At 24.8% G+C, this 12,666-nt stretch overlaps 1 protein-coding gene across 1 annotated transcript in view; it reads right to left on the reverse strand.

The window, feature by feature from the left end:
* Window positions 1-11,460, reverse strand: part of LOC100215397 (glycylpeptide N-tetradecanoyltransferase 2) — a 28,908-nt gene extending 17,448 nt beyond the window's left edge. Inside the window, exons 1-2 of the mRNA XM_065810258.1 lie at window positions 11,040-11,460; window positions 7,841-7,965 (exon numbers count right to left, since the gene is read on the reverse strand). Coding sequence (XP_065666330.1) covers window positions 7,841-7,965; window positions 11,040-11,397 — 483 coding nt within the window. The 5' untranslated portion in view covers window positions 11,398-11,460. The remainder of the gene's footprint in view (window positions 1-7,840; window positions 7,966-11,039) is intronic.
* Between the last annotated feature and the right edge of the window lie 1,206 nt (window positions 11,461-12,666).

Raw genomic sequence — 12,666 nt, forward strand, 5'->3', positions numbered from 1 at the left:
AGTGTGGGCCAAATTTTTTTTTGAAAATTTTCCTTGTGGGTATCTATGGAAAATACAAAAAAAAAAAAAAAAATTCCAATATTTTATGTCTGGAGCTAGCGCATCACATTCGAAAACTTGAATAGATATACGCTTTTTACTGCTTTTACAATAAATGGAATAAAAAAAAATAAGTTATAAAAAATATAGCTAGGGACTTTTTAAGGTTAACAAAGTGTTGAACACGGCTGCTTCACTCAATATAAAAACGAGCGTGACGCCATGAGTTTATCAAAAAAAAAAAGTATTTCCGCATAAAAAGTATAAAAATTCACAAACTTTAAATTAATAGTAACTTTTTTATATAAATGCTTTCATCTTGCAATTAAAAAAATATATAAGATCTATCTTTCCTTGTTAAATAAATATTTACATTAATTAGTATAAAAATAAATATTGCCAAAATATTTTTAATAATTTAGAACCACTTTTCTAATTTTCGCATATTTTCCGGAAAACATGAGTCGGGCCAACTAAGATTTCATAACATAGCTTTGTGCTTGATATTTGAAATTTGGAACACTTAACCCTAAATGTCCATTCTATCAGATTCCTGCGTCATCCTAGAAATTTTTTTACAAAAAGACTGTTTTTAAAGCATTTATATTTTTTAATTGATCATTTTAAAATGCAAAACGTAACTTTTTTGATGGATGACGTAAGTTAATGAAATTTCAACCTTTTATGCAAATGAAAATAAAAAAATTATTTTACGTGCCTTCAGCTATGTTATGAAATATGTTTTCAAAAATGTCATGTTTTACAACTAATCTTGTTAGTTTTAGGCGTACATTTGTGTTGAAGTTTTTTTGCGATGACGTAACCTTTATGCGTTACGTCCCAAACTATTTATTAACGAATATTCTCCAAACAACTGTTTCGGCGAGTCAATTTTTGAAGTATAAAAGTAAACAAAGTTACGCGGAATTTTTCTCTTTGGATTATCAAACTAATATCAGATAAGTTGTTAAATCCACTTTTATCTAGTGCATATATTTGTTAATTAATATTATTTTATTTGTTTTTATTATATTTATTAATAAGTCAATATTATTTTGATAACAATGTATTCAACTTAGAGGGAAATTCTAAAACAACATATTGGATAGAAAAATGGTTGGGAAGATAGGTAACTTTCCTTTTGTTAAGCGATTAATTAGGACAGATAAGATCAGTTACAATGTCATTTCCATTTTAATGACAGTCTTTAAAATAAGAGGTGATTTATTTAGTTTTATGAGTTTTCTTTTGCCAATTGATTTTGATATGCCTAGTAATGACGAGTTTGATAAAATGTGCCTAAAGTTAACACACCAAAAAAAGAAATATAAAAAAAATTTTAAAGCTATAAAAAACGAAGAATTTTTTAAAATGCAACTGTCGCAAGCTCCGCCCAAAAAAAAAAAAATCAGCAGATGCAGATGACTTTTTCACTTTAAATAACAGTCAGGAGCTACTGAATCAAATTGATCAATTAACTTCTGAAAATAAAACTAATATGGAGCAAATAGAAAAATTTAAAATGCAAGGTAGGTAGGTGCCCATTCTGTTCCTATCTTCAGAAGTTATTTATACTTATGCAATACCTTTGCTCAGGTTAAAGAATGGAATACTAGTCTTGCATCAAATGTATGTAAAAATCTAGCTTTTATATATTAACTTGTAATCAGAGCAACTGGTATGTTGGTTGGGTATGATCTTGTATGTTTGTGTATTTAATTTAAAAAATGCATTGTCCTTCATTATATGGAACATTTTTATATAGATATATTACATATCCATTCGACGTTTATCACCAGAAGTTAGTTCTACCTTTGCAGTACCTCTGCTCTACATACCTCCTCGCTGGTTAAAAAATCGAATATAAATATCAATCTCATATCAAGTTGGTGTAAAAATTTAGTTCAATAAATTAAGAATTTGTAAACGTTATCAAAATTTCGAGCAATTGTTTTTCTGGTTTAGCATGAGTATGAATCTGATATCAATCAGATGTACAAAGATAGTTTACTACTTAAAGAACCTATCAGTAAACCAACTGATTATAAAACAGTTTTTTATGGGAATAAAAACAAATTTTCAAAAGATTTCATTTAGCTATTTGTATATTCAAACACTTTATTTACTGAGAGAAGAGACTATAGATTCAAGTGCTATAAAATAACTCTACTACCAAAAGCGAGGTTAATTCAAAAACTTAAACTCAAATTTGGTCATGAAATATTTTATTAGACTTGAGTGTTTATTTATTAACAACTTAACACCATATTATTAGAACTGTATGCACAGAAAAAAATAAATGCTTAAGCTTTAAATGTTTTGACTAAATATTCCAAAATCGAAATCTGGCTTTATTTTGCAATGCAATGAATTTATTGGCTTAGGAAAATAAGTTTCTAAAACAAGAACTCCTAGATTTAAAAATGTACTCTTTTAACAGCTAATCCCCCTTTTAACTACATTTTTCATAACTTTGCAAAAAGTGCGGTTTGCTTTCAGACCTCAATAAAGTCTGTTTTAGCTATCCTTAAACAATTAAGTAAGGTTTTTTTGTTTTTATAATGGTCAAACAATGGGTTTATTTGAGAATAACTATCAGAAATAAATTTTTCTGGTTTTTTTTTGATAAAAAGTAACATCAAATTACTTGAATTCAGCCAACTTCATCATTTGTCACATTTTTTTTAAACTTAAAGAAGTTTTTTTACTAATGCATTAAATGTCGTAAGATGAAACATTTTATTGGTGTTTTTATTCTTTTTACAAAACAAAATTATCTTTAATATTTTAAAAGTTATAGAAGTTTTAGTAACACCCCTTAAGTCAATATTTTCAAAAAATAACAAAAAGCTGTTAAGCTCGGTTGAAACAGCCGTGTGAAATGGTAAAATAATAAAATAAAAAATCATTTATAGGCAAAAAATATCTTTTTGCTCAGTCAAATTTGTTAGAAGTTAAAAAATATGAAAAACTGCACTTAACACTTCAAATGGAACAAGAACAAGCAAAAAGAAAAAATGTAAATAACCATTCACACCTTCCAATGCAGAGCAAGAACAAGCACAACCAAGTTCAACTAATATATTTTGATAGGTAAAAAGTTAAAACTATTTTCTGTTGTAAAACTTAATTCAACAGGGTTTCGAAGAACTATAAATGAGTTGCATTTTTAAATTTTAAAACAACCAGGCTCCGTGTAAGTTAGTCATGTTTTGCTTTTTTTAACTGAAAGCATTACCAATATCTTTATTTTATAAATAAATTAGGCTAGGTTTTGATTTCGTAAACTGAGCGTAATTGGATGTAATGGCCTGCTACTAACACACATCAGATTGGTATTTTTAACACAATTGAAAAAATTATAACTTACATTTACTATTCCATTTTTTTGAGTATTAGATGAAAAAGCAACTAGGAAAAATCATATAGATTAGTGAACCTATTGTAACACACAACATAATAAAAGTGAGAAACAACAAGATATAAAACCTTTCTGCATTATTTGTGAGATTTCACAAATCGACCACACAACTTTAAGTAAAGATCAGCATTTCTTGTTTAGTTATGCTGTTAAATTAAGCAGCTGTTTGGAAGATATATCATGAACCCGGTACACTTTTACACTTAAAGTGTTTAAGAACCAAAAATGTATATCTACAACTGTATTAGAGCATTGAAAACCCAACAGAGGTTTTCAACAGAGAAATTAATATCACAATCCATTTTATATGAGTGGCGAGGAGTGAAATTGCTAAACCAAATAATTTTTTGTAAATCAAATCTTTTTTGTGAAAAGCGACTTAGCTAACTATTTATTTTGTTTTTACAAACCAACAGGCTGAAATCTTTATAACAAAAATTAGTTAATTATCTGGCTGTGCAAGTCCACAAATTTTGTGTCCTTGCATGATTTTATGTAATTAAAAGTAAATGCTTTACAAATGGACCAAAACATGTATTTGGAGTGGTAAAATTCCTGCAGGATGTTTTGTTGAAATTAATAAAACCAATAATTGTCTATCCAGAAAACTTTATATTATAGAACTAGGTTTATAAAAGTTATAGAAGCAAGAAAGTTAGCTTAAAAAAGAAAGTTAATTAGGAATAAAATACTTTTGTTGCTACCAACTACATTATTGCCTTGAACAAAGTTATGCTTTTTGCAAAACCTTTTCTATTAAGAGTCTCAGATATAGAGATTTGATCAAAGTTCAAAGCAGGTTAAACAGTGACTGAGCATAACTTTTGAAAAATTTTACCAAACAGTAGAGGAATTGGTAAAACTTGTAACAGCTATCCGTTGTAACAGACAGTTGTCTTTATTTCTAGAGATGACATTATAAGAGCAATCAATAAAAAGTAATAAATGTAAAGAATCTTTAAAAACGCAATTTAAAACAATCTATATGATTGTTTTAAATTGCATTTTTAAAGAATCTTTACATTTGTTTTAAACTATTTATATTTTTAAACTAAAAATAATCATTTTTAGTTTAAAAATATAAATAGTTTTAAACTAAAAATGATTATTTACTTTATTTATTTACCATTCCAATTAATTGTACAACTTGATTGTTTGAGTTATTAGAAAAATGATAAACAATGTATACTTGCTCAAATATTCAAGTCTGATGTGCTAGCTCCAGACATAAAGTATTGGAATTTTTTTTTTAATTTTTCTTAGATACCCTCGAGGCAAGTTTTCCGTGGTATAGTGAAACAAAAACAAATAAAAAATTTTTATATATATATATATATATATATATATATATATATATATATATATATATATATATATATATATATATATATATATATATATATATCAGGGCTTGTGATGAAGAAAATCATCAATTTTAGCAATTTTCATGATCGGCGAGCGCGATCATGAAAATTGCTAAAGGGAATACTCATAAAAATCTTTTTTTATTTGGTACATAATTCTTTTGTTTGAATTTAAATTTGAAAATGTTTGAATTAGTATCACACTTATGAAACTATTTCAACGAAAGAGATTTTTATACTTCCAAACTTCTTGTATATTGTCAGATCATGATTTTATTTTTAACTATTTATGCTATAAAAAAATAATATCAAACAAAAACGCAACTTCTTATTGATTTAGTATTGAAGTATAATTAGTGACTTAGTTTTGCTTCGTTGTTTTGATATATGTATTTTAAAATGTTACTCTGTAAACTTAAATAACGGGTAATGGTTTTTATATTTCTTGATATTTTTTATTCAAATTAATTATTTAATTTTTTTCTTAAATTTCTTTTTTAAATTACGCTTTTTTATCTTAAAAATACAACACAAGAATAATTTGAAATAATAATAAATAAGAATAATAACTTTTCATTTAATAAATATTGACATCATTACATTGTTTTCTTTTCGAATGTCCTTAATTGCGAACATTCTAAACAACAGAATCGTTTTAAATTTGAGTTAAAATAAATTATAGTTAATAAAAAATCTATACTATGAACAAAAACTTTTTAAAATTACTCTATAATTAATATTTATTTTTATTATAAACGATGTGTGGAATATTACAAACAATAAATCAAATAAATTTTACTTGATATTTTCACAAGATTAAAAATACTCTGCAGTTTTAATTTTCTTATAATGGTTTTCTAATTTTCTATTCTTATTTTATTTGCGCATTTTTGTATTCACATTGTGTTTCCACATGCACATTCCATTATTGAAATTAGTGACAATTAACGACTTTAAACTGCTCATTCATTATGTTAGTGCAAAAGAGAACGACGTTGTGCTTTTTATATTTTATATCAGTTGTTTGATAACAGAATATCTTTAATAAAAAATCTTTTTTAAATATTTTATGAAAATAAAAAAATAATCTTGAACTATTGGACGAGCGTTATTTTATACGCTCGTTATAAGCTGAACGAGCGTTGTTTATTGCGCCTAGAACGTTTGAAAATACCGTTTACGGACACGTTTTACGAGCGGAGCACTTTTTATTTTGAAAAAATTCAAAATAAATAACAAACAAAAACGGCAACAAAAAATAGTTAAAAAGCACTATATTAACTTAAAATTGTAGTTTTAAAGCTGTTGCATCACTGAACCTATCATCAGGATAATTAGTGAATTAAAAAAATGCTGTGGTAATAATTCAAAGAAGCTAAAATTTTATCAAACTATTAAAATAATTATGTTTTTTGAAATCCAGATAAAAATAAAAAAATGTCTAGAGAAAGATCTAAAAGATATTAAAAATAAATGAAAACTGATCCTAATAAAAAACCAACTTGTTTTCTTAAAGCAAAACTAAGAATTGTAAAAAAAGATAAAAAAAGATGTAGTTTTACTAATATGACCAAGGAAAAAATTTTGGATTCAATTGCCTGACGGAAAAGTAAACAATACTTAGCTGTGTCATTTATATTGTATGCCAAAAGAAGTATTTAGTTGCTCAAGGAAAAGTATCAACACATTAAAACTAGACTCAGCAAATCTTATGATCTGCGCTGTCACAATGCAAAATCTGTTGCAAAATTTTCCCATAATGCTCTTGTTTATAATTTGCATGAAAATATACAATTTGCTAAATTATGATAAATTTGTTAAATATGCATTTGTAAAGAAAATCCAATCAAGGGGCTCATTTTGATCAAAACTAAATTTCAATCATGACCTTTGCTGTTGGGAAATGTTAAAAATATTTGCAATAGTTTCTGATTTATTTGATCACATGAAGTCTTCAGTTATACTGTGCATAGACAATATTTCTTCACTTTATTCTTAATAGAATCAAATAAGTACACATGTTTAGCGACAATGCTATTTCTCAATTTAAAATTGAAAGCATTATGGCTGCAATGGTTGTGCAATTTCTTTGCACTGATACACGGAAAAAGAGTGGTTGATGGAATAAGAATTACTGTATATATAATTATAAAACTTTAATTGTATCTTTTGTTTTGTCACTGAATGTTGCATCACCAAACTGATAGTTTTTTCTGTAAAACAATTTAGTATAAAAACTTTTTTAGTTTATGCTATAAGATTGCCTTAGTGCAAAATGAAAAAATTACAATAATGAAATCTAATTAGTCTAGCCAGAAAATTTCAGAGAAAAACTCTATTTAAAAAAATGCTGATAAAATAATAAAAAGGAACTTAGTAAACGCGGAAAATAACTATTTTCTGCGTTTACTAAGTTCCTCTCTTGCTTCCTTCTTAATGTCTTCAATACTCATAAAATTTACTTTATTTTTAAGTCTTCTGTCAAACTTTTACTTTCTATTAACTCCAAACTTTTCAAACAAAATCTCTTTTTTACTTTCTTTAATCTGAACTTGAAAATTGGTTGTAAGCAGCTTTGTTGGAACAGTTACAAAAGATGTTAAAAAAAAAAAATGCTTTAAAATTCTTAAAAATAATAGCAATAATGTTTTACCATTACTATTATTAATAATGAATAAGTTTAATTATCACTATTATTTTTGAATAATCCTAAAATATTATTATAATAAAATAATTAATTAAAAATCATTACTTATATTATTATAAATCTATAAGAAGAACAATAATAATAACTACTTTATCTTAAGAAAATTAAACACCACTGAGTACATTATACTGAAACAGCCAAAATGGGAGCAGCTTCAATACATACATTAACTGGTTTGGTTTAGGAAAGCGAAATTGGAGCATATATGCAACACATTATTATTAGAAAAATATATTACTAAAAAAGTATTGGGGAAATAATGCACATTTTAAAATTCAAAGACAAAACCATTTTCATTAAAAAATTTACCTGAGATTCTTCAGATATTACTATTGTATCCCATACAAATCCAGTTGGCAGAGTAAAAGGTTCTTGGCGTATTTCTGATTTATCCTCTTCAACTGCTTCATTTATATTAGATGGTACAACTTCATCTTTAAAACCAAAATAAAATTATAACTAACATGGCTGTTCTCATTAGATTCTTAGTCACACAGATTTTGTAAAAGTATAGAATTAAACACAATAAAGTCAGTAATTACATCTACAATATAATATTATCTACAAACTACAATGAAAATATTAAACATCCATAGACACCTCTAGGGTGGAGTTAAAATTTTATTTAAAAAATGGTGTTAGGATTTAAGTTAAACTTGAAACTTTTCTGTTCAGTATTTGACTGAGAATCATCTATCAATCATGGCATAGGAAATAAAAAATCTAATGCGGTCGATTTGACCGTCTAACACGTGGAATTGACAGCCAATTGTTTTTATTTGACAGTCAAAATTTTTTTCTGTTTAAATTTTTATCTTAGAAATAGTTTTTCATGACTGAATTTGACATGAACAAAAATAACTTAATGCTTAAAAATAAACGAATTCGTATTCTTTTTAAAACAATAATTTTAAACAAAATCATTTTTTAAACAGAAAAACAAAACCCAATTTTTAAATGGAAGCGCAAATAACTAACATTCAAATTACTAACTAATGTTACTCATTTAAAACAACTCGCGTGCAAGACAGAGACTCAAAAAAGATATGAATAACCAAAGTCATCACAATCTTTTCATAGAACCCCTATTCGGGCTTTTAACAAGTGTAAAGTAAAACGAAAATTATATAAAACTCTGTTAAAATATAAAAAAATAAGCATCTCCGTTATATGTAAAGTAAAAAATAATAAATACAATAAATTCCTATAAATATAAATTAAGTTAAATAAAAAATAAAACATAATATAAGAACTTAAGTTTCAAATTTCAAAGCTTTCATTTGATTTCAATATTTTTCTTTTATACAAAACTTGAATGAATTTACAGATTGAATGAAGTACAGTTGGAAGAGAAAATGTCCTCAGTACAACAATTACAAATAAGATATAAACTTCAATCTTTAAAGTTAACGACAATTAAGAAAAATAATTGCACATTGCTCATAAAAAGCATTTTAAAAACTGCTAATGTTAATTAATTAACAACAATGTTATTAACCTTTGTGCACAGCTATTTAAACTTAAGAACAATTTAAATCGGCTATATAAAATGAAGAAGACAATTATTTTATGAAACACTACTATTAAATTACTTATGTTACGTAAAACATGATTTTTACTTAATATACATTTTTAAAAACCTTGTTATGTAAAAAAAAGCGTAAACGCGCAAAAAGTAATTTTCAATTTATCTATAAATCATTTATTCATTTATTGTAATATGCAGCAAAATCGATAAAATAAATAAGATTTAAAGAAAGAAGAAACAAAGTAAAACACAAAGTACAGTTGAAAGAAAAAATGTTTTAAATAATTTATTAAATTTTTTAAAGTTAAAATAGTAATAAAATAAGAACTTCAATCATTTATGAAAAAAGGATTTTTATCACCAGTAAAATGAAAGTAATCTAAAAAAGTGAAGCAAAAAAATTAATATATGTAGTTTACATCATTTAATATTCGTTGACCAATATTAGCGAATTAAAGTAGCATATCGTAAAAAAAAAAAAACTATTTTAAATGCATTTTAAAATTAAGATGATTTTATAAAATTTTAATAAATGCAATTTTCAAAATTACATTCTGATCATTTTTCAAACCCTGATTTTCAAAACTCTGACTTTTTTTTTAACCGGTCAACCATGACCAGCAAGAATTTTAGTCATTTTGAACGGTCATTGAAAATTGACCAGCCATTATTTTCTACACTGTAATCAAATTATTACATTATTAGCTCAACCGTATTAACACTTATAAATATATTAATCTGGCTACCTTGTTATTTACATGGTAAAGCCATACCAATAATGCTTAAGCAACAAAGTTATGCTGATAGCAGTTATAAACAATCAAGCTATCTAGATGTTTAAACTTTATTTGTATACAGTAGGCATTTCACTTCTAAAATAACTTTACTAAGCCAAATAACAACCAATAAATTATATTTAAAAAAATGTGTGGCATTAAAACTGACCAAGCAGACATGTATTGTCTTGTGTATTTTATGTGGTGATAAAAAAATGATTTATATAGTTTCATAACAATATCAAAGTGATCCAACTATATTGCAATAATCCTATATATTTAATTAATTGGTTTAAATATAATATTGAATTGACCCAGACCAATACTTCAATACAAAATTTTTTATGAAATTATGATCTTGCAAAACTATTTTTAGCCTTAATCACTTTTTAAGTAACCATATTTATACTAAATTCAATATCAAAATTTTTATTTCTTAAGTGCATTACTTTGCATTTCACATTAAATTGCATTCACTATCCAATCAACCATTTAACAAGCATTTAAAGATTTTTTGAAGTTTAAAACCTTCATTTGATGTACTTACTTTAGAAAATACTTTGATATTTTTAGTTAATCTGAAAGTAAATCTGTTTTAATTTCATTAATAAAAAAATAAAAAAATAAAAAAATGGAGTCTAATATTAATTTTCATAACAATCCACTAAGTATTCTCCTAAAAAGTAGAATTCCTGCCATTCACTATTTGTTAAACTCTGTTAGTCAATTTTGTTAAATGAATTTATCCATTCAAATATATAAACTCAAAATACACAAATGTTTAAATTTTTGAGGGGGATTTTTAATGAGACCTTATAATTAATGAGGGAGGATATGTAATGAGGGATTCTTTTTTTAAATGATATATTTAACACAATCTATATCTTGAAAAACCCTTTCAGCTGCTCCAAAAACAAAATGGTCAAACTTGATTTTATTTCTTGATCTGCGCTGTAGTTTTACTATCACTTGATTGATTTAAAGGTAACTGAAGCAAGTATAATTGCAAGTATAGTGATGCACAAATTTAATCTTGAGTATTGTGAAAAAGACTTTGCCTTACACCATCTGCTCCTAGCCTTTTTTTTGATAAATTTATATAAATAAAATTATAACAAAATACATTGTGTACTCAAATTATAAAAGTTTAAAGTAACAGTTTAAACAACTAAAAAAAATTGTTTCTGATATTAAACAAACTTACCAAGCTTAGGAACAGGTTGAGTTTCCCAAAAAGCATATGACTTTTTTTTTGTTGATTCTTCTCGTTTGTTTTCACTAGATATTATCATTTTTTGAATTGCTTTTTGTATATCGCTTGCATAGGAAGCTTTAACTTGTTCATTATTATCATTGTCAAGTTTTGTAAGATCATCGCCGCATTCATTTTTTTCTTTCTTTTTCTTTTTCAGATCTTCTAATTTATTTGAATTACTATCATCGTTTGGAGCAGTTTTTTTTTGTGTTTTCCCTTCTGCATTAGTTTTAGAAATTAGTTTGTCAGTTAGATGATTACTTTCTTCTACAGACGAACTATTTTCCGAATCCGACTTTTCCGCCATTTTGCTGTTAGAAAGTAAAAATAGATGTAAAGAAGACTCCAACAAAAAAAAAAAAAAAAAAAAAAAAAAGACTAAGTTTTAAAGTGGTAATCATAACTTGTAAATGTTACACTGCTTTAAAAATTTAGGGAAAAACTATTAGAAGGAAAGTTATTATTTTAATGAGTAATTACAGCTGCGTCATATCCTGTCCTCCAATTTGGTGTCGGTATAGCTAAGTGCTTCTTAAAACGTGTTACCTTTAATTTATATATATATATATATATATATATATATATATATATATATATATATATATATATATATATATATATATATATATATATATATATATATATATATATATATATATATATATATATATATATATATATATATATATATATATATATATATATATATATATATATGTATATATATATATATATATATATATATATATATATATATATATATATATATATATATATAAATTTTTGGTAATAATTGCACTGCAAGAGATGAGATAATTATTTAATTTTAACAAAGCAAGTTTGTTTGTTTTTTTATATTTGTATCGTATTAAACAAATTTTGTTGTCTTAATATTCTTAAAATTTCTAATAGTCTTAAATTTATTGTTTTAGTGAATATTATTTTTTACAAGGCTCTTGTAAATAATAACACTTAAAGTTAAATTGTAGTAAGTGTTGTGTTACTTCGTCGTGTTAAAAGTTTTAACACAACCAATTAAACTCTTAAGAATATAAAAATTCTCACAAGTTTTTTTAAAAGGTCAAATAAATAACTTTAAAGGAAATATTACAAATAATAAGTTTTTTTTTATTTGTGAAAGTTTTTTTTTTATTATTTCCGAAGTTTTTTTTTATTTTTTAGATAAAATTATTCGCTTTGTTATCATTTTTTATTCTAATCAGAATTTGTTTTTACATCTACCAAAATGATAATCGTCTTATGCTTGCTCCAGTCAATTTGTTACGTTAACAATTTTGTAAAAAATTTTATAGACGAAAAAGATTATATATTCAAAAAAAAAAAAAAAAAAAATCTATTATTATTTGACTAATATAGATGTAAATATTATAAAATGAGTATAGAGATATAATCGTTCAAACACTACTTTTATCTACATCAACTTTTTCTCGCATTGAAAGATCAGTAACTTCTTATTGAATATATTTTTTTTCAAAATTTTATACCTAAAGTAAAATTATAATTGGATCTTATGGGTTGATTGGACGTATAAATACAATACTTAAATTGTCTTTCT

Source organism: Hydra vulgaris, chromosome 11 (assembly GCF_038396675.1).
Source record: "Hydra vulgaris chromosome 11, alternate assembly HydraT2T_AEP".
Classification (NCBI taxonomy): domain Eukaryota; kingdom Metazoa; phylum Cnidaria; class Hydrozoa; order Anthoathecata; family Hydridae; genus Hydra; species Hydra vulgaris.